Source organism: Kryptolebias marmoratus, linkage group LG20, assembly GCF_001649575.2.
Source record: "Kryptolebias marmoratus isolate JLee-2015 linkage group LG20, ASM164957v2, whole genome shotgun sequence".
NCBI lineage: Eukaryota > Metazoa > Chordata > Actinopteri > Cyprinodontiformes > Rivulidae > Kryptolebias > Kryptolebias marmoratus.
The window spans coordinates 3492816-3515535 of record NC_051449.1 but is presented as its reverse complement, the minus strand read 5'-3'; the positions used below and the strand labels follow the sequence as shown (position 1 = coordinate 3515535).

Here is a 22720-nt window from a genome sequence, read left to right as displayed (position 1 = left end):
CTCAGCCACTTGATTCAGCTCCTCTGGGTGAATCCCAAGGCTTTCCCAGGCCAGCTGAGAAACATAGTCCCTCCATCGTGTCCTGGGTCTTCCTCTGGGCCTCCTACCGGTGGGACGTCACCAGGGAGGAGTCCTCACCAGATGCCCGAGCCACCTCAACTGGCTCCTCTTGACGTGGAGGAGCAGCGGCTCTACTCTGAGTCCCTCCCGGATGACCGAGCTTCTCACCCGATCTCTAAGGGAGAGCCCAGACACCCTGCTGAGAAAACTCATTTCAGCCGCTTGTATTCGCGATCTCGTTCTTTCGGTCACTACCCAAAGCTCGTGACCATAGATGAGGGTAGGAACGTAGATCGACCGGTAAATCGAGAGCTTCGCCTTTTGGCTCAGCTCTCTCTTCACCACGACAGACCGGTACAGCGCCTGCTTCACTGCAGACGCTGCACCAATCCGCCTGTCGATCTCCCGCTCCATTTTTCCCTCATTCGTGATACTTAAACTCCTCCACTTGGGGCAGGACATCCTCCCCGACCCGGAGAAGGCACTCTACCCTTTTCCAGAAACTATCAGAAAGTAATCACTGGATGTACATCTACAACTGATTAACTTTTAGAGTCAACCTGATTCAAGATGGCCACTTTGATCATAAGTTTATTTTTACCTAACATGACTGTAACTCATGTAATGATGTTGTTTTAATACTCTGGCATGAAAGGCGATGGGCGATAAGCATTACTTCAAAGAATGATAGGCCTTTAATACTTATGTGCTGCCTTAACAAAGTGAACCAAAGAAAAAATATATACATCTAAATAAATATATATTCTTGAAGTTGCCTTGCTTCTCATCCAAAAATCTTTCTCAGTTCAAAGGGTCTTTAAAGCAATTTTTTTATATGAGAAAGTTACTTGGAAGAAAAGCACAACATCTTCAAAAATAAAAGGAAAAATCCAGTTTTCTTGGATTCAACTGTGCCGAGGATCTACAGCAGCATAAAGGAATAACCTACCGAAGAGTCATTTCCTGCGTTGGTCCCTAAAACGCTCCTTTAGTCGACCAGCTGCACGTTCTGAGTCTATACTTTGCACGTTAATGGAGATTCAGTTAATTTTCTTTTCATCTATAGTTTCTGAGTGAATTATTCAGACCCTTTTTTCGAACCTACAGATCTTCTAAACATCCTGACACTAAATCGGTATTTTCCAGACCAACGAATCAAAAGAAAATATAAATCAGTTTGAGACCTGTATATATATCAGCAGCATGTTCCTACGAGATCTGCCAACACAAATAGCTTCTAGCAATGTAAACAAGCTAAATGTATGACTGAAATATACCTAGATCTGTTTAGATTTGGATATTTAGTTGCTATAACATTTTACTCTATTGATCAAATCATGCAAAGAAAGTGAACTTGTCCTTTTCTGAGGTTTTTCCGGAATTAAACTGATTTCAGAAATTGTTATTTCTAAAGAAATTCAATAAATTTAACTGTTTTTATTTAGTGAACGAATACATTTTGAAATATAAACAAATTGTTTTAAAAGGATTAAAAGAGATTTATCAGAGCCAGTTTTTCTTTGTTGTGTGAACGCTAACTCAGCATGTGTGGGAGTTTTCCTGTTTTCTTTTCAAAACTATTTTATTTTCTTGTGTTTTCAAAGTCTAACTTCTTCTTCATGCTTTGTTTGATTGAAGTTATTTATATCTGGAAACGTTCAGCTCATTCATGAGATGGGTACTTTTGTATTTTGTAACTTTTATATATTTTAAAATGTTTACCTTTATTCACAAATATTTCCCCACAGAAATATGTTAGGATCCTTTTAGTTCTTTTAAACACATTGTTCTCTTTGAAATCTGCTCCAGAATACTGGCTCTATTTTTCTTTTCATATGCTACTTATAATTTTTTAAGCTTCTCAAGAGTCTTTCACCTGTTTTAGCTCCTAGCAGCCTTTTGCTACATTTAGCTTTTGGTTATTTGTTTGCTATTTTATGCTAATCATTTGCTGCTTTTAGCTAATCTGTAGCTGCTTTTATTTTTTACTAACTTTTTGCTGTTTTAAGCTAGAATTCCGCAACCTTTCTGTTATTTTTAGCTTCTAGCTACCATTTTGCTGCTTTTAGCTGCAACACCTCAGTTTCATCTTCAAATTTCAGCAGTCGTTTAGCATTTTTGCCGTTTTCGTAAAGCAATTTCTACATTACATATTGGGATCTTTTTTTAATGGTTTAAGTTTAGCCATTAATTGCAGGAGAAAAAAGAAAATGTAGTCAAAATATGGGATTAAGTGCAAAAAAAACTTAACAGTCACAACTGTGTTGTAACCTTTTTTATATAGTTTTATGGTTCAGTGTTTCAGCACAACCCGAGAAAGGTCACAAGTGCCAAAATGTCAAATCTTTGAATACACAATGAGAACCCTCCTTTCTTTCTTCTTCCTAGATAAAGAAAGGGTAGCAATTAGACTAAAACAGAGCCTATATATATGAGACTGCACATTTTCTTTTCATTTCTTTAAGCAAAAGGCAAAATGGCAATTTCAAATTTCACAGTGGACGTTTTTAAACCCGATCTTCATTAACCTCAAAAATGTAATTTCATTTTTTTTTTGTACTTTGAATTCTCTTCATGTCTTCTTTCTGATTCTCCTCACTCTCATCTTCGGCATGATTATTTTAAAGACACGTGGAAAAAAAAAATGAAAGTCTCCATAATTCAAACAGAAACTGTCGAAAAGCTATCTCTCAAGTGCAAAGATTGAAAAAGTCTCTCCTCTGCAGTCTTTCAGCTCTGTTACGATTGTTGTTAATGCAGTCTCCAGAGAGCCTTTTTCCAGACGCTGGGAAAACTTTGACGGATGCGATGTGGATCAATAGTTTTTCAGAGAATGTCAAAAAACATCTCATGCCCTGCATTTGAAATAGCGCCTCGCACTGTCACAACCAGTCAATTTGTCTTTTTCTCTAAACGGCCTCGCTGACATTTCATCATCAATTTTAGCAAGTCTTTAGATCATCTAAGGTAAGACAGGACATTATAAACCTTAAAAATAGTTGTGCTAGTGATGAAAAGTATGAAGCTACAGTTAGTTATAGTCACTGCTGCAGCTGAAATCTGCCTACTCCTTTCTCTCTTTGGGGAAGAGCCTTCCCGTCTGCTTTGTGAATCACCGGAGAGCCATTACCTTGTTAAATTGCACCAAAGCAGATGATAGCCTGTCTGATGTCTGCTGATATGCTTTTATGGAAAGGAAGGAAACCGCACGACAAATAAATAAAATTATAGGTGGAGTGGGAGCAAATAAAGAAAAATAATAAAATTTCTGGTAAGAAAATGTGTTTGCAGACCTCGAGAATGCTTTCTGAGATGAAGTTTATTGTCTGCATGCTGGAAATATGCGATGGTTAAATTTTCTATACCTGATCTCTTAAAACTTTATGGAATGAGTGCATCTTCTGGTCAAAAATATATAAAAAAGAGAAGAGTCATTGATCAGTTTTGTGGTGAAAAAAAAAACAACATTTGGAAATATGATGCAGTTTTATAAAAAAAAGTTAAGACAAAAGGCGGATGAGTTTATGCTCTGATGATTTGTTAGTTTTGACTTTAATGTTTTTTGCTCTCTAAATTACAATCATATTATTATTTTCCAGGTAATTTATTATTGGTTTTATTATTACATTATTATTATTACATTTATTGCTTTTTAAAAGCTCCTGATTTGGGATTAGTTTGTTTTTGCTTTTGTTCTGAAGAAAAGAGCATCGAAACAACGGTTGGGAATAAGCCTCCCTCTGTCTTATGTGCATCATTTTTAGGAAAATATCTCATGAACCACAATATGGCTTTTTAATGAAACTGAATCTACAGCTAAATAACTTTTTGAAGTCAAACTGATTAAATATGGCTGCCACAGCTAACCAACTCAGTCCATTTTACAGACACTGAGCTAAAATTTGTTGCCACAGTAAATAAAAGTCATCTCCATCACATACTTTAAGCACGAACAGATCAAACAACATATTTGTTTAAAACTTTGGTTTGCAAATTGGCAGGCGATATACATTCTGACAAGGAATTTGAACTTAAGCAAGGAGAGTTTCAGAGAGTTGTGTAGTGATTGTGATGTTCTCAGTTAGTAACTATAAAGCAAAAAGAACAAAGTAAGTCTACATATATGAGAACATGATCTTCTAAGTCCCACATCGCAGCATTATTCAAATATCTCATCGTGCCTGACAACAGCTTAATAAAAACCCCGCTTTGAAAACGTAATCTAGTTATTTTATCCTTGTTTATTTTATATTTTTACTCCCTGTCAGGTCTTAACTTGCTGTTTTTCCACACCTGAACTTCATTCTGTTAACTACCCCTGCCAATACATACGCTTTCTCTGCTAACTTCAAGAATATTGTGTGAGTTTTTGAGTTCTCTGTTTCATGGTTTTCCTTTTTCTGTAATGTCTTTTGTTATTGAAGTGAGTTTGTTTTTTATCTGTCTGCCTGGTACTACCATATTCCCTTTGTGACACAGGAAGTCACAAAGGGAATATGAAAGCCACGTTTGTTTTGCAGCCCTAACCTTGAGTTAGATCCCAAATCATACAAAAGTGGGTTTTCTCCAAAGTTTTATTATTTTATTCACAAGCAACCAACCAAACAAACAAATGTCTCTATTAATCCCTATTAGCCAGGTTGGAGGTTAATCGTTCAGTAACAAGTAATTACTCAGTCTAATTTGTTCTTGTTCTACTTAGAAAAAAAAACTTCATTCAAGATAAAGGAAAGTGAAACTTTTAGTGGCTCTAAGTAAAATGTTAGGTTTCAGAGTTTCGCTCATTTTATGAATTTATTTTAGGATACTGTTAGTTTGATCATTACACCTCCCTGATGGAGGTGAAGTGCTGATAACCCCCTGATGTGCTGTAAGATATGCAGATTCATTAGAGACACAGATCTCAAAGATCTGATGAATTTTACACTGAGATTTAACACGATGGGTCTATTTGTTGACTGTTAACTAGTTTATTAACTCATTAGATCCCACTTCAAATAAAATGTAATAAACTACAAAAAAAAGTAGGAAAGTTTATCCAACTCAATTGAAATGAAGCGATAATGCCACTTTTCTGCATATCAGACTAAACAAGTTGCATTTGATGGGGGGGGCGGGAGTAAAAGAACCTTGACACAAAAAACATATATAATATTTCTATTTACTCTGTTTCAATCTAAAAGTTTCTATTTCGGGTCTGACACTCCTGTGAGACGTTGCTACATGCATCAAACATCAATTTTGGAGCAGAAATGTTCATAGATCCAAGATAAAACTGACAAACATTTCAAAGCACAATACACTTGGAATAACAATTTATATCGTAAATGCAGAATTATTATAATCAAGTGTAACTCAAGTTCATGTGTAATCAATCTGGGGAGTGATGGTGTAAAGTAACGCTAAAACAAAAACACCAATCCCGCTCTTGTTATTCACACCCTGCTTCCCAACACCTGGTTGGAGTCTCAGCACAGGCGAGGAATCTGCTTCTTCAGCTTTTCCAGAACGATGTTCCAGCACAGAACCGGGTCCAGGATGGAAATACCTCCTCCTGAGCAGACGCATCAGAAGTGCTGAGATAATAACTAAAGGAATATTCCTAATTTAGACATAAATGTTTATCTATCAGAAAGTAATAGGTCACGTGGGATGAAATGATATTATGTTCCCCAACAAATAAATGTAAATTTAGGCAGAAAAGCTGTTTTAAAATAAAAGCTTTAGACTAAGATCATTATATATTAAGAAATGATGGATTTGTAGCCCTTTTGGTCGTAAAAATAACGTTTCTTCGCAATCTCATTTGATGTGAAATCTCCCATGATCTGTTAGTGTTTGGAGTATTTGTTATAAATGACTGTCAGATACTACCACACTAAAATAATAATACAATAATAATAAAATAAGTCAAATTGACCGCCTTCTAGCCATTTTTGTGTAGGCCAAAGTCAACTAGCTGTGGCAGCCACCTTGACTTAAATTGACTCCAAAAGGTAATCAGTTGTAGTTTTACATACAATATTACTTCTTGAGATCTTTATTAAAATTATTCTAGTAGTTTATGAGATATTTTGCTAACAGACAGAGTTGATTCTAATAGGTAATGGCAAATGTTTAAACAACAATCTCACACAATTAACTGTATAAGTTAGGTATCAGTCTCAGCTACAACCACACCGAATTATAGCTCAATTTATGTAAAATTAACTGGGTTTTTGATACTTTTTGTATCTTTTAAGTAATACTGAATCAAACCTTTGCCAAACTTTAATTAGTTGTATATGTCTCCAAGTTTTATAAAAATCTGTCTAATAATTTATGACATATAGACAGTGTTGACTAAAAGTAAATGCCAAAATTTTGATAAAGATTTTTATCTTTTTTATACTATTTTACAAAGTTGTGGAAAACAGAGCTTTGATGAACAATAAATATAAGGCAATGTGTCAAATATCCAAAACTCAGCTTCAGTTGCGACCTTTTTTAGGAACTTTTAAAGTCGTGTTCACTCTTCTAACAAACTCACTGCTCTAGAGATCATCGTTATGTGAAGTAGGACAACATAATTGCAGTTTAGTGAGCTATTTTTAAAACTCATGGCTTTAAGATGAATGTTGGACAATTTTCAGACATTTAGACCCCAAAATAATTGAACATTTAGGCTGTTTTTGAGGTTTTTTGTTTTGTTTTTGACTGGGAGAATCAACTGAAGCTCAACAGCCTTTTATAGGTTCTCTGCTTGTCTTTAGTCACATCATGTCCATCTCTTTGTCTCACTGTGTCTCTGTTTGTGTCCTGGTAGTTCATCATTAATGTAGGAACCCATCTGTTTTCATGCTTTCCCAGCTGTCTAATCTCCTCTATTAGCAGGTCTCTTTTTTCTCATCTCATCTACCCATCTATCCAATCACGCTTGTTCCCTCCGGGGTATCCGCAGGTCCTTAAAAGGGTCTTAAAATAAATTATCAAGAATTAAGACCTTAAATGTATTAGAGGATTCTGTATGAGCCACAAGTTATCAGATCATTCATTTCTGCCAAGGAGTGACACTTTCCTGTGCGCTAAATGTTCACTCAGATTAATACGAAGCAGGATTAAGTTAAAAAGCTTTCTCTTTTTTTGGTCATTGCATCTGCTTTAATAAACTCAGCTGGGCTTTATGTCCCTTAACAATTAATTTCCTGTTTTGCTTCATCTTTATCTCAGCAGTTATAGTTGCAGAACTCTCATTAGCTCTGCTCCACTGAAACCAGACTGGTTTCCTCTAGTTTTTTTTCTTTCAACTATTTTTTTTGTTGTTTTTATATCATTTTGCCTTTCTAATCAGTTCCACGTAGCTTTAAAAAAAGGTTTCTTAAATGTGGCCCCATGCTGTTCCCCTGCCTCTTTGAGCTTCGTCTCATCTATACAAAGCAGGGTTCAATTTAGCTGATATCAAAGGCTTTGTTTGCCTGATAAAAGTCAGGTTTTTGACCTGCCACAGAGAATTAGATCCAATTGATGGGACCCTGTGATTATAGAGCAAGATCAACATTTTATATATCACAGCACTGGCTAAGATATTTCATCACATTTCACAATATTTGAGGATAAAAGTAGTTTTATTAGCAAATAAATCCAAGGTCTCTCTCCCCATTTCTTCCTATGCCTCATTTTACCTCTTCTCTTCAATATCTCGTTTTTATCCACCCCTTTTCCTGCTCTTCTGTTAAGCTCAATTTAATGACATAGTACTTTCCAAGCCAAGTATATACTCCTGCAGTGATTTTTATTATTATTTTAATACAGCTACTTGGTAAGACAAAGTTCAGAATATTGTAGGAAGTAAAATAATCATCCTTCAGTTCATGATTATCCCTTTTCTCTCCTCAGTCTTTCAGTTCTCCCTCTGCAGTGTGGTGAGAATCACTGTGGGGAAGTGTCCCTCATCATTTTCTTCTTCTGTCTCCCACCACACTGCACGTCCACTCATCTCACTCACACACACACATGCATGCGCACACACACACACACATACACACACCCTGCTCCAAAGCCTGATGCATGCTGGGCTGTGCTGAAAACACGATGGTGAGAAGTTCTGATTTCTCTCATTCTCTGTCTTCTTCGACCCCTCTTCAATCAGCTCTCTTATCTTTGCTTTTCTTTTTTTTATGCTCTGCTATATCCGTCTTATTCTCACCCCTCTGTGTCCTGCTGTCTCAGCTTTGAGACAAAATGTCTGAGCTTTGCGGCTTGCGCCAACTGCGATGACTCGCTGCTCTGTCTCTATATATCATTCCTAAAGTGGAGCAAAAGGGGAGTTTAGTTTCTCTTTTTTGCTCCATCATGTTTCCGTTTCAGCCATCTTTTTGTTTAACCTTTCTTATGTGTTTAGTTCTTCTTTAGCCTTGAGTCTCTGGTAGACAGAAGAGTTTTATACTCAAAAAACTCTAGGACTTGTTCATCCAACTTCCAAACAAAATGTCTCATGAACAACTTGATGAATTTTACTGAAACTTTCAGAAAGCAATCACTGGACGTTACTCAGCTGACTGATGTTTGGAGTCAACCCAATTCAAAATGGCCACCACAGCTAATCAACCTTAGCAAACACAAAAATAGCTATAATATAAGCAGTTTTATAGATCTTTAATCAATCATTCACACAGACTCATGCTAACAGATTGCACGAGATCTACCAATATAGTTTGAAATCATGTTTAGTTATTTTCAGTTTGACCACAACTATCTGTTGTTTACCAACATATGATCATAAAACTCTGGCATAAAAGGTGGAAGGCGATATGTAATTCTGGATCTTTAATTATCTTTAGAAATTACATTTTGAGCTACATCCAGTAAGAATTATGATCAAACATCTTCCCACCTCTAAAGCAATCGGTCATCTTTCAGATCTTGTGAATTTTAGAGCCCACGACCTGACTTTTATCCTGTTCTCAGTTTTTAAACTAAATAATAAAAAGTTTGACAGTTTTCTAGCTGACCAGCAATAAACAACAGAAAGACCAAGCTGAAGTGTCAGATTTGACCTTAAAGAGGCGAGGAAGAAGTTTAAGAAGAGGGCTGTATTAAACGGAATTTTATCGTGTTGCAGCAAAGAAGAAAATAAATCCTAAAACTTCCGACCAAAACTCAAGGTGCAAATCAGAAAACAGCAATACGTTTGTGCATAAGAATACAGTTTCACAATAAGAGCCATCAGTGGTAAAATGTCTGTTTAGGTTTTTTGTTTGCTTGTTGTTGATGTGCATCTAAAACTAACCCAAATGTCCTTCAGTTTGCAGACAGACAAAAACACGAAGTAAAAATGTGTCAGTGATGAATAAACCAGCTTTAGGACTTTAACACAGACAACAATGGTTCCAGACCCATTTAGATCCACTCAGTGTTACACTTTACTACTTTAGGCAACAACTGATTAATTAGACCCTTCTACAACATTACCCACATGATGCAGTACATTTTTCTTTCTTGATGGGGTGTTGAGTCCTGTTGATGAACCCAAAATTACAAAAGCATCCAACAAATTCAGAGCCTGTACTTTAATGTAAATGCATTCTGTTCTTCTGACCAACTTTCTTAAACACATTTTGATCTCAGGCTGAGTTGCATCAAGAAAATATTTCAACAAGTTATTTTCTTTTTAAAGAACTGAATGTTTTAGTTCCTGATTTGGAACAAAAAACACACAATGTGCTAACAACTTTCAACACCTTAAATTGTTTTTTTATTTGTTTGTTTGCTTTTGTATTATAATACCTCTACACAAAGTAATTACCTTCTTCTTCTCCTCCTCTTTGTTTTTCTATTTCCCTTATAATTAAGGGTGCCAGTATACCAATATATCAGTATTGAAGTACCTTTATTACTATTCTGTTAATTTTTTTTTGTCTCGCATATTGTTGCATAGCTTTGAAATAAAACATGCAAAACACGCTGCTTGATTGGGAATTGTGCACTATGAGTTTTGGTAGACATACGCTGCACAACATAGACAAATTTTGAAAAAAAAATTAAAATAAAATAAAAATGCATGAGGAAAAAAAAAATGAAGATCAATGGGATTTTGGCAAAACATGTGAGAAAACCCACTAAAGCTCAGACATACTTCACAGCAGAAACATAATTTAAAGTTCAAACAGGTCACTGTTTGAACTGGCATTTTAATATATTATATAGTTTTTACACCATCCCAGTTTAAGTTTTATGATGTTTTGTTGGACACCAACTAATGAGCTGTCTAAAATTTTGAAATTTTTCCAAAGGTTCTTTTGGTACATATACAAATTATACATCAAAATGTGGAGATTTGTGTCTTCTTTCACCCAGTGTGTCTCTTGCTACAATATGATTTAAATCCCTCCAGAGTTCACAGCTAAACTTCCATAAAATTATTTATGCTTTAGCTCAAAATGTTCTCTTCAAAACTGGAAATAGGAGTCTTTTTTAACTTCACAAATCTCCTACATAAAACACCCTGGACACATAAAAAATCACATGTGTGGCTATCAGAGACTTCTGCCACTAATGTAAGTTTCACACTAATATTAACTTGGCAGTCAGGGAGTGAGAGACAGAGGTGTGTGGTTACCATGGAGACCACATTGAGCCACTGGCAGCAGCTTCAGTATTTCTTTTGATCTCGGTTCTCTTTTCTGTTCTTATATAGATCAAAACACAGACATATTATTAAAAAGTTATGTTGGACTTTTGAGCAGTAGCTGTATTGGCGACCTTCACATTTTTTTCAGAAATTGTTAATTTATTTACATGTTAAACGTCTCCGATTTGTCTTTACATTCTTCATTCTCAATCTTCCTTTAAAAAATACAATAATGTCTTGCTTTCTTCTTTTTCTTTGCCCTTTAAAGAGAAGAAGTGGCTCAATAGTTGAGGTCTGAACTGTTTCACCTCTCCCTCCTTATATCTTAAATCCATTTTATTAAGTACATGATATGCTGTAGGTGTTTGTACACAGCTATAGGGAGCAGCTTCTGCTTCTTGCTCTTTCCTCCTCCATATATTTTGTTTTCCCCAACCACCTCATCCAGCACTCGTCTCAATTCCCTTCAAAGTAGAGGTCAGACTTTAGGCGTTGAATCATGCCGAAGAGAGCTTCGCTTTCTATTTCTCTCGACTGCAGTTGAAGTTCCTGCTGGAGTAACAACTTGCTGGTCTCTCANCACCCCCCTCCTCCATCATTCTTTATCACTTCTCCCTGCTTTCCAAATTGTCTGTTGCAACAGTGCTGGCACTCTGCAGCGGAAACTTGTCAGTCTGCAGTCAGCTCTGTCCTCACCATTCTTGAACTCTATCGTTCCATTGCGTCACTTCTGCTGTTAGCTATTGAATTGGTGCATGTGGGGTGGGAGTTGTTTTATCCCTCTTGTCTTCCCCGTTTCAAATTTCCCGACAATCCAATCACTTCTTCTGTCCATCTGTATGCTTCTCTCTTCTTTTTATTCGCATTCATCAAGTCTGCTGGCTCACAGAAAATAAATAGACTACAAAAGTTTGAGCCTATCTAAGTTTTATTTAAACTTAATTTAGGACTGCCATAAAAAAAGCATAAGAAGCAAAGCCATGCATTGTATTGCTTCCTACGGTTTTTCAGTGGCAGCCCTTATTACTATCCACCTCAAACCAGGTCTTTTAACTGTCTTACTCTTCTGTCAACTTTATTGCAGCCCCAACGGAAAAGTGCACCCACAACAAATTACTTATCAAATTGAGAGGCTGCGGCTGCGAGATGCGTGCAATTAGTTTTAGTGCTGCTTGGAGTCACCATGGCAACATAATTTGCTATAAACATCAAAAAAAGTCCAATAGAAAACAATGATTGGAAGATTCAACACACAGTGACATAGTGAAAGGTCACATAACTTAGAGGTCTGTAACCAAATCACAGAAAATTAGCAAACAAACTCTTCCTGCTTTAACATCTTTTACAAAACATATACAAATTATATACAAATCTTTCTACCAATGTTTCTGTTACTGCTTTAGAATTTATGGTATTTTTTTCTCAAGTAGCCCCAGAAGGCAGAGAGTGACCATGCCAGCTCTTATTCAGTCCTGTAGATTTTTTTTTTTTACTTTGTCCTTCCAAACATGGTGTGAGGTTTGTTTTTAACTTGTCATATCTACGTCATAAAGCCCTGAAGCAAAGTAAAATTTTACAGGAGTGAGGACCAATCTTGCCTTTCATTCAAGGTTTAAGAATTTTTTCAGTATACCTTGTAAATTTTGGACAGCCAGTATTTCTTTAAAGCATTTTTTAAAAAATAGTTCTGTTTTTGATTTGTACATGAAGCTGTCTTTGCCCCTCACCCTTTTCTGCGCCCTAAAAAGGGTGGGAAAGTTTGGGTTTCTGATTGGCTAAAGCTGTTTTCCTTGTTCTAAGCTTCTCAACCTGTTCTAAAAATATCACAGGTGGGCAAAGCCTCTCCAAATCACCATGGCATCTGATCATCTGATTTGAGGTCCACTGACTTTTAGGCTTTTTTTACCACGTTTGACCCTATAAACATATGTATTGAATTGTTATGTCGTGTCTGTCAGCAAAGTATCTCATTAACAACTTGACGGATTTCAATAAAACTCACAAAAACTAATTATTGACTTTTTGTCTACAGCTGATTTCTTTTTAGAGTCAGTCCAATTCAAGATGGCCACCACAACTAACTTATAAAACCAAATTGGCTATAACTCAGTCAATTTTACATTGAGCCACAATTTTGTGTGTTCTTAGGTGATATTAATTACCAATATATGCTTTGACTACCATCCTCTGGGTTTTTTTGTTTTTGTCTCTTTAGTTAATGTCTCTTAGCAAAATATCTCAAGAAACAAGAGGATGTATTGTAATGAAACTCTGACAAATTAATCATTAGATGCTTGCCTACATTTTATTACCTTTTGTAGTCTTTCTGATACAAGATAGCCACAACAGCTTAATCAACCAAGTAAATTTTCAAATTTTCTTCACGTGTTTTTCTAGTAATTATATTTATGATGTGTTATTTTTTCATGTAAAAAAAACCCAAAACATTTCAATCATAGCTTAAAATATAAACAAGCTAAATTAAAAGCTGAATCACCTACTCGTTAAGCACTCAGCTTGCACAAAATGGTTCATCATAAAGCTGCAACACTTAATCTTTAAGAGTGGCTCCCTTAATTGGGCACATTGATGCACTTTAATTCATCAGAATGAGACGTTTGTTTGTCCCGTGTTTTCTTTTGTTGCACATATTGAGCACTTTTGGCTCGCTGTAATAGTACATAAACAAGCCGTACGCTTTGTCGCTCGTACCGTGTTTTGTTTTGTTTTGTTTTTTCAGAGCTTTTCCACTTCAACAAAGCTTTTGACCCTTTCTGTTTAAAGTGATTATTGGGGCCTTGTTCCACGACAGTGCAGCGGCAAACATCTTAATTGCAAATCTGGCACAACAGAATTAAATTCAGTTGGAAAAAACATGCAAATGTAATGTTTGGTTTTATATGTGTGTGTGTGTGTGTGTGTGTGTGTGTGTGTACTTTTTATTATTGCAAAATCCATTTAATTTTACTCTATCCATCTTGGGTGGATCAGACAGCAGTCCAATCTTTAAAAATATGTAAATACGTCCAAGATGTACTCAACACACATGTTCTCTTTTAGATATTTCAAGAAACATCTTGAAAACACAAAACAGTGTTTTACTTCAAATAAACATATTCAGTAAGCTCCCAAATCATCATCAAATGACATTATGTGTAGTCCCATGAGATCTATTGCATGTTCTGTTCGTGGTTAGAGTATGTTTTGAATAATAGTCATATATTACCTCATCAAACTTTAGCTCAATATCAGTAAAATTTACTGATGTTTAGCCATTTTTGGGTAGGCTACAGTTGATGTCATGCAATGTGTTACCCTGAAAGTATGTGTTGGAGAAGATGCTCAGCTACTATCATGTCAAATTTTAGATTATTATCTGTGAAATTGCCTGAGTTAAAGTCATTTTTGTGTTTTTCACAGTTGGCTGTGGAGGCTATCTTGAATCGGGTTGAGTCCAATAGTAGCAATATTGAACTTTAGAGTATTAAACAAAAAAAAAACAATTACGATGAAGGCTTTTCTGTTTCCTCCAGCTGGTTCAAAAGAGCTGAACTGGGTCCAAACCATTGAACTGATTGGCCAAAGCTCGTCAGTAGTAGATGTGGGGGAAAGACAGATTGTTCATCCAATCAGCTGTCAAGTATTATTTTGAAAATGCTACTTGTGAGCATCAACTTCACAGATGGCTCTTTGTAGTAACAACCCATCTGGCATGTTACGCTATGTGATCACTGCAGCCAAAGTAAAGGTAGTCATTTGTTTGAAACACTAGAGGAGACACAAATCTGTTGTATTGTTGACCCCCAAATAGAATAACCTCTTTGCCATCTGGGTAAAAAAAAATGTATTTTGCACTTAAAAGCAGCAAAGTCTTATTTGGCATATGGAGGATTCTTAGCTGTGAATGCTAATAGTTTGAAACTATAAAATTTAAACAAGAAAAAAGGAGCACTAAGATTTAGATATCTGAACAAATCGGAGTTTTTTCCCCAACAATGTACAGTTGTCTTGCAGAGCCTAATAACTTATCTGTATGTCCAAAAAACTATTGAACAAATCTTCAGTTGATCTAAAATTCTGCTGCCAGAGTTCTGATGAGAGTTAGAAGATTAGGTTATTTAAGCTTCTCTCCATTGTCTCCCTGTAAAATACAGAATTAAGTTTAAAATCGTTCTTCTAACACACAAAGCTGTCACCAACCAAGCTCCGTCTTATATTAAAGATTTTCTTGTTCCATGTTTTCCTAACCGAGCACTTCACTCTCAGGCTGCAGGTTTACTTGTCTACTTTTAAGGCAAGGATTAAGACATTCATTTTTGATAAATCCTATAGTTAGGGTTGGCTTTGGTTTCCTTAGCTATCTCTTGGTTCTGCTGCTATAGGCTTAAACTGTTTCCTCAGTCTGCTGCTGCTTTCTTTTCTCTCTCTAGTCTCCATGTTTGTATATACAATTATAGTCACTAACTTGTTTTTTCTCACCATAGAAACTACACCTGGACCAATGCTTCTGTGTTTGTCTGTGTCCCTTTCCTGTCTTCTCTAACCCCAGCTGGTCGAGGCAGATGGCCGCCCATCCTGAGCCTTTTTCTGCTGGAGGTTTCTTCCTGTTAAAAGGGAGTTGTTCTTTTCCACTGTCGCCAACCTGCTGCTCAGGATGGGTTATTGTGATGAAGTGAAGATTGGATGCAATCTGCTGGCAGCCTTGAAAAAAAAACTTTTACTAGTTGGCATTCCTTACATTCCTCCAAAAGACCTTGAATCTGGATCTGGATTGGATTTATGATTTGAACTTTTTTTTCCTTAGTGCCCTGCGATAACTTTTGTTGTGAACTGGAACTATATAAATAAACCGACTTAAACTGAAGTAAATTCAACCTCACCCACTCATCATCATATACCTGTGAATAAAGCTTAGAAGGCATTTATGCATCCTACAAAACATATTTATCAAAATAAATCTGCGCTTCCTGAAATCATTTTGTAAGAAACTTATGGCAGCCATTCTTCTCTCTGCTTCTCACCTCTCTTCTCTCCAAAGTACAGAGTCTGTTGTGCAGGGTTGGACCACTGCAGCGAGGAGTTGTCGCTCTCCGCCACCCGGCAGGTCAGTGTCACTGTGCCCCCGACGGACACCGTTTCATCTGAGGTCACCGGCTGCAACGGGTCGTCGTCTAGGAAACAGCAGAGAGAAAATAGATGTTAAAAGAGAGGGCAAAAGCAATGCAGGAGAAACACTGCACTTATATGAAAACACAAGCAAAAACAGCATCACACACAAATCAGATAAACCCACAAAACTACGTTACCCACCTCCCACCCTTTTGTTCTCTCCATCTACCCCCCGCCCATCTCTTTCTCGGCTTGTCAGATTATCTATACATCTCTATCTGTCTTTCCGAGAGCACAGACACAATGTGCACACACACACTGACATCTTGTCAGAGGCACAAAAAAGCTGACAAATGGTTATGTGGTTGTATGTCTGTGAGGCCAATGTAAGAGCAATGAGTCAGTAGCATCCCTGGCATCCAGGGACCGCACAACCTGAGGGACTGGCAAAGATGAAGAGACGATGGCAGACAGTGGCTCTCGATAGGTCAAAGCAACAACAAGAGTGCTAACTCATAACTCTAATAGTTTGGTAACCTTTTTTTTCTGTCAATATTTATCACCTGCTGCCAAAAGCGAAGGCAGAAGGATAATGTTTTAGCCTGTGTTTGTTTGTCTGTAACTTTCTCATGAACCACCGGACAAATTTTAATGAAACTCTCATAAAGTAATCACTGGATGTACCTCTACAAAAACCCCGCACAAGACGGTTGTGACAATAAAGCAACCTTGTCAAACAAAAAAACATGTCTATAATTCTGTCAATACAGATATTAAGCTTAAATTTGGTGTGTCAGTAGCTGAGACATATTCCAACACATCCAAGCGCTGATCGAGCAAATTCTGTTTTTAAAACTGTATTTATTATAAACTATTGTAATCAATTTGTTTGTTAGTAAAATATCTCATGAACCACTAAATGGATTTTAATGAAACTTTCAGAAAACAAGCACTGGATATGCATCTATAACTGAATAAATTTTGGAGTCAGCCCAGTTCAAGATGACCATAAAAAACACAAGAAATATAACTCATCCAATTTTACAAATACCGAATTACAATTTGGTGAGGTTGTAACTGAAAATCCTCCCCAAACACCTACTACACGTCTACCTTTACCAACACAAAAATGGCTTTAAACACAGGTGTCAAACTCAAGGCCCGCGGGCCAGATCCGGCCCTCTTTAACATTTCATCCGGCCCTCTAGTCTGGGACAGATCGAGTCTCTGATTCTTATTTTGCTTTAAAAAACTGAGCCTAATTAGTGAAGTTTTCTCTGACAGTGACTTAGAAGCCAACAATATATAGTTTTAATTTCTGTATAATCAGGTTTTTGTTGATGCCTTTTATTAAAAATCTGTTTTAATGTTAAAAATTCATTTAAAAGCTGAGTGAGGCGTAAGAAATAACAGCTAATGATGAGCTTTTTGAAGTTTGATCTATTTGTCTGTGTTCATTAAAGTCTGTTTGCTCTAAATTCTGTATAATCTGTAACTGGGAAAAGGTCATTGATATTTCTATATGAATGATTTGACATAATACATCTAAAACCAAGGTTAATTTATGTAATTTTTAATAAATATTGATCGTGATTGGCCCTTTGCTAGGACCAAATTTTTAATTTTGGCCCCTTACGTCTCTGGGTTTGACACCCCTGGCTTTAACTTACCCAAAACTACAGATAATGAGGTTGAGTTTATCTGGTAGTAGCTGAGAGTCATCTTAGGCACAAACTTCCAGCATTAACATATGTGGCTGTGGCAGTTCTAAATTAAAACTCTGGCATGAAAGGCATTGGGTGATATGCATTCCTAGGCCTTTTATAGTGTTGATTTTTAATATCGTGCATAAGTATCGGCCGCTGCAGAACAAGTTCAAACAGGACAATCATTATGGAAATGAGCGGGTCATTGGAAGAAAGAATGGGAATACAAATGACCCGTCATAATGCAAGGATTCTGAAGGCAGTGGCTGAAACTGGAAAACCACTGATGAGTGAACTGTCTGGGTGTGTAACCGTATTCAAATTGACTCAAATTATGGTATTTAACAGTGCTCCCTTGATAACGGGTGATAGTGCAGGCTAATTCTACACCGCATTCAGGCAGAGCGGTAAATGATTTTGTGAATCAGAGCAAGAGATGTTAGTAAAATATGCAGCCCCTCGTTACAGTGAGTAATGATGAACATAAACGCTGCTGTGCTTTTTGCCGTGTTCAGTTATTGAGGCCTTGAATGCACTGCTCACTTCAAAACGTGCCGATGCTTGTTCAACCTCATCTCAAAAAGGCAAAACAAAAAATATGGCATCACTGAAAAAAAAAAGACCAAACTGACAGAGGGAGCATCTCAGAAGAGGATATGCCTCAAGCGGTCTTCTCACCCCTAAAATACAGCGTGTATAAATAGTTTAATTGGAACCAAATTGTCAAGAAGGAGACAGGTCTATATACAGCGTAGGGTATTATCTCATCCAAGCACGGGTGGTGGAATTGAATTTTTTTTTTTTCTAAAAGAAAAACATCTGCTTGAATTTGCTTCAGCAGAACTCCCATCAAGACATAAAAGGGAAGGGAGGGGCACATGAGGGTAGGATGCAGAAAAGGAGATGAGAAAGCTAACTGCATGTAGCATCAAAAACACACATTTGCAGAACATGAGCCGAGAGCAGCCCGCAGGAACTACGGACATCTTTTAAAGATGGAAGACGGGTTCAGCATCAGAACACATCAATTATTAGAAAAGGAAAAAAAAAAACTTTAGCTTTGCCTCTGGGCTGTGAGGAGTAAGAGCGATAACAGCTCTTAAGGTATGGCCGCTGCTTGCCAGCAGGATTCAAAAGACTCTGACTCTACCGGTCCTGAGTGTCAGGAAGTCAGAGCATTGCCCTTGCTGGAGTTTTAATGTAGCTCTAATTTTGTGTAAGGTTTATCTGAGCACCGTGATAGCTAAGGGCTGAATTTGCGGTCAAGTGCACTGTGGATTAGTGTCTCCTTTAATAGCATCTTGGGCTAATTCTTGTGGCTGATCGCATGAGCTTCTCTACTTGGCAGGAACACTTTGAGCAAATTGGCTGTCCCAGGGCATTGCTCATCAAGCCAACCACAATAAGCTCTCACAAGTTACTCAAACTTATGTTGTGTCTTTAGTTGTCACAAAATGCTGGCACTCACAGGGAACAACCTATATGTGACATTTGGGCTTCTGAAACAATATCAGTGGTCAGTTAGGATTATTTACACAAGTGTATTTTCTCATTTTGCCATTTTATCATGAGGAAACTGCCAACTTGGTTGAATAGAAAATCAACACTACAATTTTTATTAGCTTGTACCTTCGTTTAATCAAATTTGTAATAAAGCAAAGATCTCAACTTGTTTCTTATGGGTCAAAGTCAAATTATAGATCATAAACTCTGTTGGAAACCATATATAGCTTGTCAAAAAATTGTTGTAATGCCATATATATTGTGTTAAAAGTTGGGGAAATGGATATAAAACAAATTTAGACCTAATAGTTTAACTTAAAAAGGAGCCATTAGAATTATCAATAGAGTCTCTTATAATAAACATAAATAATGTATTTATTTGCTCCAGAGGTTTAAAATTTACTGGCATTGTGTTTTTAAAATCGATGGATATTATTCTTCATATTGCAAATAATGTGATGGCTGTCTAGGGTGTCCCCCTCCTCTTGAACAGTGATGGCTGGAGATAGACAGGTAAAGAAAATAGATGGATGGATGTTTCAAATAACAGCCTACGTAGTTTTACTCAGTCTTTTATTTAATTTAAGGGGAGAATAAAATACCTCATGGCTATAGGTGAGGGTTGGACATAGATGGATCAGTAAATTGGGAGTTTTGCCTTTCAAATCAGCTCTTTGAAATGCCCTCATTACTGGATTGACAGTCGGTCGGAGCCTTCCTTCCAACACTCTAGAGTAAACCTTCCTGGGGAGGCTGAGAAGTGTGATCCCCTGATAGTTGGAGCACACTCTCCGGCCTCCCTTTTCAAAAATGGGAACCACCACCCCTGTCTGCCCCTCGGCAGATGTTGTCTCAGTCCTCCATGTGACAATGAAGAGGCGTGTCAACCATGACAGCTCCACAACATCCAGAGCCTTCAGCAACCCTGACGCCCTGCCACAGCGGAGCTTTTTGACTACCTCGGTGTCGGTGACCTCTGACCTCTGGTAATGGGCATTCAGGGGATGTTGTCCCCTGAGTAATAATCTAATATTGTTATTTTCAAATTTTACCCAAAACAGCTAACTCCACCATGTTTCAGCATAAAATGATCTTAGTTTAAAACTCTGGCCTGAAAGGCAGTGGGCGATATGCATTTCTTCAAGGAAAGCTAGGCCTTTAAGTTACTGATGTGGCCTCCCCAACATGTGTTACTATTCTAAATGCAATTCTCCCTCTCAAGCTTGGTTTGTCATTTTAGTTAAACAAACTGTATTAATTTGCAAAACTTTAACCCCAAATTAAGATATTTTTATGTTAATGTAAAGGGGAAAAAAACTAATCTCAATGAAGGAATTTTATGTTTCTTTCTGTATCAGAGGCTGAAAATTAAAAGTTTAAAATAATGTCAACAGTTTTGTGAAGAAGCAGAATTTTAGACACCACTAACATTTACAATGTTTTTTTAAATCCTGTCTTAGTGTTATTAAGTTAAAACTTAGAGAAGCAAAAATCTAAAGGCAGTATTTGTATCCCATTAATTATACTGCAGCATCTCTGAGCAAAACATTCCTGTTTTAACCACTGCAGGCACACTCATGGCCCACAGATCAAACTCTGAATTATAGTTTGTCACACAAACTTTGTGTCAATTAATGCACACTAATAAATAATCTCCCTCAAAATGCCCATAAAACTTGAAATGCTTAAATGACGATGAAATGGCCTCCTGAATCCTAAATCTAAAGGTCTATTAATTCATACAAATCATTTGGAAGTTGTGTCATATATGAGCATGGCAACTTTTTTTTAAGCTCTATCGGTCAAAATTTAATCAAAGAGAAGTTAGGGTTAATTAAGTTTGAGCCCTTTGTGAATAAACTTTAGCTTCAGTCAGATAATCTATCATTAAGCAATGATCTAATAAGATGAATGGAGTTGGAGTAATAAGATGAGAGCAAACTATTTTGAAATAAGTTATTAAAAAGCAATTTGCACATTTTGAAGTGGTACACCAAACCCATTCGCACAAGTCTTAGAGTTGGTCACCACTGGAATATGGCCGAGGAAGTCCTGAGTACAAACAGAGATGTTCTTTTTTATCTCTGAAGCGCCTTAACAACCAAGTTAAAGAAGCGAAAGGAAGTTCAGCCAGAGTTTAAATGGTTAAGCCAGGCTAAATACTCAAGCTGCAAAAAATGAAAGGCACAACCTATCTATCCTCTGCAGACATTAAGTTAAAGACTGTGGCTTCTTTTTTCTCTCCTCACATCCCACTTCTTCATCTCCAACCCGAGCTGTAAGCCGAAAGAAGACACGGGTATTTAAAGCAACACAATTTACACTCTCCCTCGCCAGCAACAAGGTGAGAGAACGCAGAGGTAGAAGGCTGACTGGGATATCAAATCAAAGGAGGGAGGGGGGCCGCCAGAGAGAGGAAGATAGATGGATGAGGATATGCAGAGGAGGCTGGGTGGCAAAACGAGGTGGGAAACTGGGAGCATGCAAAACGAGGGAGGGGGAGAAGAAGAGACAACAGCGTTACGAGCTTGAGGGCTCATCAGTAATTAAAAACAGACAGAAAAACACTTTAAAAAAATTGTTTTCTTTCTGAAAGTTAGATGGAAGGATCACAATCAGTATGATGATATATTACTCACAGAGCTACAGAAAGAGCTTATTTAGCTCATTCAAAGACACACAATGAACTCATTACTGTCTCTGCCCACTGCATTTTAATTTGTTTTTAACAATTCCCTACTTTCATATATATTATTTGAGTTAGATGTGTTATACACCTTGTTTTTAGAACCAAAAGTCCAAAGTTTTAAAACCATGCAAATAGGTATACGATTTCAAGATCAACAAACTACTCGTGCTTTTCTACCCCTAAAGCACAACTTTAGTCAGTCCTGATAGTTTCCACGGTTCAAACAAACTAAGAAATCTGAAAAATATGTCAAATTAATTTATCTGTGTGTGTGAATGCAAATGTTTAAGAGAAAACTGTGAAAAATTTAAGTTGCTGATAAACAGTGCTGGATAAGTGTTGTTTTATGTAATTTGTGTAATTCATAAGTGTGGACAAATAACCTGAATGCATGAAATTAAGTCTAAAAGTGAACATTTCCTGACAATAAACTCTAGTGCCCCACCTTTACCACGCCAAGAAAAAAAATCTCCAACAACTGATCAGAAAGTGATAAACTGGCAGAAAGTTTGCTGTATTTTGTAACCTTGCCAGTAGATGTCACTAAATCATACACACAGTGCTGCTTTAAGCAAAGTTCCTTTAGTTTCCCAAGCTGTCAGGATAAAACAGTAAATTAATGAAATGAAAAATGATCCGGACCTTGTGTAATAAAAAGGACATTCATCTTCATTTAATTTAGTCAGTAAACTCACCTATATGGTATAATGCCATAAAAATAGATTTCCTGGCCTCAAATGTTTAGCAATGGTGCCATTTTATTTATTCTTCTTAACTATGACAAATAAAATACATTTGTAAAAGCCTGTGTCTGGAGATGGCTTCTTTGTTTCCTTTTAGACCAATGTTCTGTATGAAAAGTACTTTTAAAGCAACGCTTTAAAGCACTTTACGTGTAAACTACAAGAAGGATGACTTATGAAACCGTAGTAAATCCTTTTAAAACACCCAATTTACCCACAGTTTCTCATATTGTCTCAGTACAGTAAGGTTAACAGCCTTTTCCTTTGTGACTGTACAGGGACCAAATTAAAGACTTACTAA

At 36.8% G+C, this 22720-nt stretch overlaps 1 protein-coding gene across 1 annotated transcript in view; it reads right to left on the bottom strand.

The window, feature by feature from the left end:
* cadm3 (cell adhesion molecule 3) overlaps nucleotides 1-22720 on the bottom strand; it is a 116206-nt gene that overhangs the window by 51311 nt on the left and 42175 nt on the right. The window contains exon 4 of the mRNA XM_037981910.1: nucleotides 15691-15840. Coding sequence (XP_037837838.1) covers nucleotides 15691-15840 — 150 coding nt within the window. The remainder of the gene's footprint in view (nucleotides 1-15690; nucleotides 15841-22720) is intronic.